Source organism: Penaeus japonicus, unplaced genomic scaffold (genome assembly GCF_977035675.1).
Source record: "Penaeus japonicus unplaced genomic scaffold, GWHDUDI00000001_assembly GWHDUDI00000041, whole genome shotgun sequence".
NCBI classification, from domain to species: Eukaryota; Metazoa; Arthropoda; class Malacostraca; order Decapoda; family Penaeidae; genus Penaeus; species Penaeus japonicus.
Window position 1 is genome coordinate 23909946 of NW_028234443.1, and position 5000 is coordinate 23914945.

Consider the following 5000-nt stretch of genomic DNA (forward strand, 5'->3'; position numbering starts at 1 on the left):
CTGGTATTTTCTCTCGCTTCTCTCTCTCTCTCTCTCTCTGTCGCTTCTCTCTCTCTCTCTCGCTTCTCTCTCTTTCTCTTTCTCTCTTTCTCTCTCTCTTTGCCTCTCTCTTTCTCTCTCTATCTCTCTATCTCTCTCTGTCTCTCTTTCTCTTTCTCCCTTGTGTGTATGTGTGTGCGTGAGTGTGTGTGTGTGTGTGTATGTGTGCGTGTGTGTGTGTATGTGTATGTGCGTGCGTGCGTGCGTGTGTGCGTTCGTATGTGCGTACGTGTGTGCGTATCCGTGCGCATCCATACGTACATTCACGTTCCTCTTTGTACCAATCTATCACTCCATCCTTATCGCAGTCACAATCCCATTGATCAATCCATCTCTATTTGCACTCGAGCTTATTTACGAGTTTACCCTCCTGGACACGCCATGTAAAATAAGCACACATTCGCACGCCATTCACAGGGATTCAGTTACGCTGTTCATATTGACACTCTGTTCAAAATGCATCGGCTCTCTTCTCCCCAGACCCGCCCATGTTCCTCGCGGAGCCGAGCAGCGTGTCGGGTGAAGTCGGGAACACGGTGGCCATGAAGTGTCGGGTGGACGCTAATCCCAAAGCCGAGATATTTTGGTCGAGACTTCGGGACAATGAGGTGAGTGAAGGAGATGAAAATCTGTGTGGTTGGATTAAGGGATTCCTTTTTTTTTTTTTTTTGTACTATTAGGTGTGGGGGTCTTGTATCCTTTAATTAAGGGAATTTAGTGGTGTTTAGTAAATTCTTGGTTAATGAGTCTCATATCACTTCTGAAATTGTGGTGCATCTTTTAGGGCATTATTAAACGATGATGATGATGATGATGATGATAATGATAATTGTGATAATAATGATGATGATGATAATGATAATAATAATGACAATAATAACATAATGGTAATAATAATAATAACGATACTCTTGCTACTAACAATACGACTACTACCACCACTAATAATAATAATGGTAATTAAATTTAAAGAAGTAAATTATACAACAAACTCAACAATTCCGATAAAACCTTCGGCCCATCATTCACAATATCAAAAACAAATCTAGATCAAAAGACAGGATCCCTCTTATCTAATTCCCTGCCAATGCTCCTTCCTTCCTCCCAGCTGGTCGGCAGCGGCGAGGAACTAACCATCAAAGCCTCGAAGGCGAACGCAGGGATTTACGTGTGTTCGGCCAGGAGCGACAATTTCCCTTCCCTGGACGCGCAAGTCCATCTCAGACTCCGAGGTCCTCCGAAGATTAAGACTCCTTCCGTCTTGGTCGTTCGCGAAGGACAGAACGCCGTGTTGCGCTGCAGTGTGGTCTCGGTGCCGCATCCCGTCTCGCTCTCGTGGGAGAAGGAGGGCGTGAGCCTGAGTCCCGGTTAGTGCTGGTCTTGTTCTTCGGTGGGGGATGTGGGAGGGAGAGAGGGGGAGAGAGGGAGAGAGAGAGGGGGGGGGGGAAGGGAGGGAAGGAGGGAGGGAGGGAGGGAGAGAGAGAGAGAGAGAGAGAGAGAGAGAGAGAGAGAGAGAGAGAGAGAGAGAGAGAGAGAGAGAGAGAGAGAGAGAGGGGGTGTGTGTGTGTGTGTGTGTGTGTGTGTGTGTATGTGTGTGTGTGAGAGAGAGAGAGAGAGAGAGAGAGAGAGAGAGAGAGAGAGAGAGAGAGAGAGAGAGAGAGAGAGAGAGAGAGAGAGAGAGAGAGAGAGAGAGAGAGAGAGAGAGAGAGAGTGCGTGTGTGTGTGTGTGTGCCGGGAGGGGGAAGGTATTTACGTATCCTAATCTTCTATGTCTGTGTGTGCGAATTTATATATGTCTATGCGCGTGTGTATGAGATCCCCATTTACCCAACATATCCAAACATAGAATGAATCAAAAAAAAAAAAAAATAATAAAAATAAAAAAACGCAAACCCCAGCCACCCTCTAACGCCCTTGCGAAGGACCCTGTTTCCTCATCGTCCGCTGTCCTCTCCGTCAGGCGGCGACTGGGAAGTGAAGGAGGACCAGCGCGCGGACGGCGTCGTATCCACGCTCACGATCTACAACGTGTCGCAGGATGACTTCGCGTCCTACAACTGCACCGTCATCAACGAGTACGGCGTCGGCACTCAGAAGATAATCCTGCAGAGACCACGTAAGGGAACAGCGAGTGGTGTCGTTGGGGATTTTTTCTTGGGGGGGGGGGGAAGGAAGGGGAGATTGTGTGATGGGGGAGGGGGGGGGAAGGAGGGAGTGGGATAGAGGTCGATAGAAGGATAGATAGATTCATTAATAGACAGCTAAACAAACAGATACCAGCTTTCTTCCCTCCTTTCTTAGTGAATAGGAGGAAGAAAGAAAAAAAAATGGAAATAAAAAAGGGGAAAAAAATGAAACTGAAAAATGGATCACGGTGCGAGTATAACGGTTAAAAAAAAAAAAAAAAAAAACCGTCTTTCTCTCCCACCCCTGACAGCCATCATCCCGTTCATGGTCATCGTGGGCGGCGGGGGCGGTGTCGTCGCCGTGGTCATCCTAGTCATCTTCTTCATCTTGTGCGGATGCCGGCCGAAGGAGCGCAAGGACAAGGCGGCCGACGCGGCGGAGAAGGGTGCCTTCGCCAACGGCATCAGCGGCAAGCACCACGAGAACCCGGATCTCAACGGAGGAAGCATCGAACTCGCCAAGACGGAGAAGGTCTTGCCCAACCTCATCCCGGCCGACACGCGCTCCACCGGGAAGGTCAGTCGGAAAAAAAGTCCTTATAATTATTTTATTACTTTTTTTTTTTTTTTTTTTTTTTTTTTTTTTTTTTTTTTTTTTTACTTTTTTTTTTTTTTTTTTTTTTGCTTTAATTGTAGATGACCATTCGTTCGTTGTAGATCGTTTATTTTTGTTTTGATTTAGAAAGTGGAACTAATCCTTCATTTCTAATGTCTAAAACACCGTTCATGTCTCTCTAGCCATGGATTCAAACCGTAGGAAACTATTCTCTATCCACATGCATCTCAACCTTGGAGTAACACTGTAAACAGAAATGCTTATCTACATCTGTACGTATCTTAGTCTTAGGTGTTCCACTTAAACAAAACCCTGTATGTATTTCAACAATCACAATGTAAACAAGAGCTTATATCTGCATTGAAAGCATTGCAGAGGCCTTTATGAAATGAAACAGACATGTTTGCGTACAAAGGCCCATGTCTATAGATATCCACGATAACCAGAGGCCTCCATCTGAATCTGCACCTGCATTTGAGTTCAATAGTGAACTAAAACCTATATACCTATATTACAGAGCCTTTCCGTGAACAGAGTTCAATTGCAACCTAGAGACTCATATTATAAACGAAGATTTCCTCCATGAAGCTTAATAATAAACCTAACTCTAATTAACTCCGGCCGGCGACAATAACAGACCCAGTTTCCTGCAGGACTACCTTGCATTATGGCAAACGATTGAAAGGGGTTGATCCGTAGAGCGAACCCATGCGAGGGACTGTTGTGGAACATCTATTTTTTGACGTTCATCTCCAGAATTTTCTGTTTTGTAGTCATGTCTTAGAGTGAAATAGATTGTTCCCAGTAATAAGTTATAAAAAACGAAACTTCTGTTTGGCTTGCTAAAGATAAAGAGAGATAATCCCTAGTAAGGAGACAACAAGTTAATGTAGCATCTCTTCCAGACTACTATCTCCAGGTAATCCCTCACCCACCCACAAAAAAGGAAAAAAAGAAAGAAAGAAAGAAAAGAAATACGCACACACACACACACACTCTCTCTCTCTCTCACACACACACAGACACACACTCTCACACACACACGCACACAGACACACACTCACACACACACACACACACACACACACACACACACACACACACACACACACACATCCACACACACACACACACACACACAACACAACACACAACCACACACACCACACACGCACACACGCACACACAACACACACACACTCACACACACACACACACCACACACACACGCACACACACACATACACATACACATCATACACACATAACACACACCACACAACACACACACAACTATATATATATATATATATACATATATATATATATATATATATATATATATATATATATATATATGTCACACAAAAACAACACAGTAACGTGCACATAACAGAATTAATAACACTGCCACAAATTGTGGCAGTGTTTTCTTAATTATAATATATTATATATATATATATATATATATATATATATATATATATATATATATATATATATATATATATATATATGCATACATGCCAAACCTCGAATATATATACATATATATAACTAAAGATCTGCTTGTTTATCTTTCTCCAGGACTCGGACAACAAAGAGGAGAGGTCAAGAGCCAACTCATCGCTGTCCGAGGGCGAGCGAGAGTCGGACAGCGGGTGGGAGAAGAACAGCACCAACTGCTCCGGTAAACGAGACCTAACCCCTTCCCTGAGTCGAGCACACTACACCTCCGCGACCACTGTTTTCCCCCCTCCCGTAGGTTATCCACGGATTTAGATTCATGGTTTATTTATTTTTTTAAATCTTTGTTGCTTTTTTTTTTTTTTTTTTTTTTTGAAATATTAGTCGTAGATAACCATTTGCTCATTGTAGCTCGTTTATTTTCGTTTTGATTTAGAAAGTGGAACTAATCCTTCATTTCTAATGTCTAAAACACCGTTCATTCTTTACGTGAATTCATATTTTCTCTTCCATTGCCTGCTCTCCATCTCGCCTCTTTCTTCCAATGATCGAAACACCTCTTGAATTGCCAAGAGACACTTAAACTAAGTTGCCAATCCCCTTCTCTTGTTCCTCGACACAGGATGACGACTACATGCCTTACGTGGACTACACCAGGGACTACCTGAGGGTTCCCGTGAGTCCGACTGATTCCAGCGGCCACTTCCAGCTCGGAGGTCCTTACGGCTGCTACACGCCCGCGAGCGACCAGC

At 43.8% G+C, this 5000-nt stretch overlaps 1 protein-coding gene across 1 annotated transcript in view; it reads left to right on the forward strand.

Annotated features, from left to right (window-relative positions):
• LOC122248602 (irregular chiasm C-roughest protein) overlaps positions 1–5000 on the forward strand; it is a 14073-nt gene that overhangs the window by 7921 nt on the left and 1152 nt on the right. The window contains exons 5-10 of the mRNA XM_086534289.1: positions 520–647; positions 1148–1406; positions 2000–2155; positions 2477–2742; positions 4369–4542; positions 4871–5000. The exon at positions 4871–5000 is cut by the window's right edge and continues 1152 nt beyond it. Of these exons, the coding sequence (XP_086390415.1) occupies positions 520–647; positions 1148–1406; positions 2000–2155; positions 2477–2742; positions 4369–4542; positions 4871–5000 (1113 nt within the window). The remainder of the gene's footprint in view (positions 1–519; positions 648–1147; positions 1407–1999; positions 2156–2476; positions 2743–4368; positions 4543–4870) is intronic.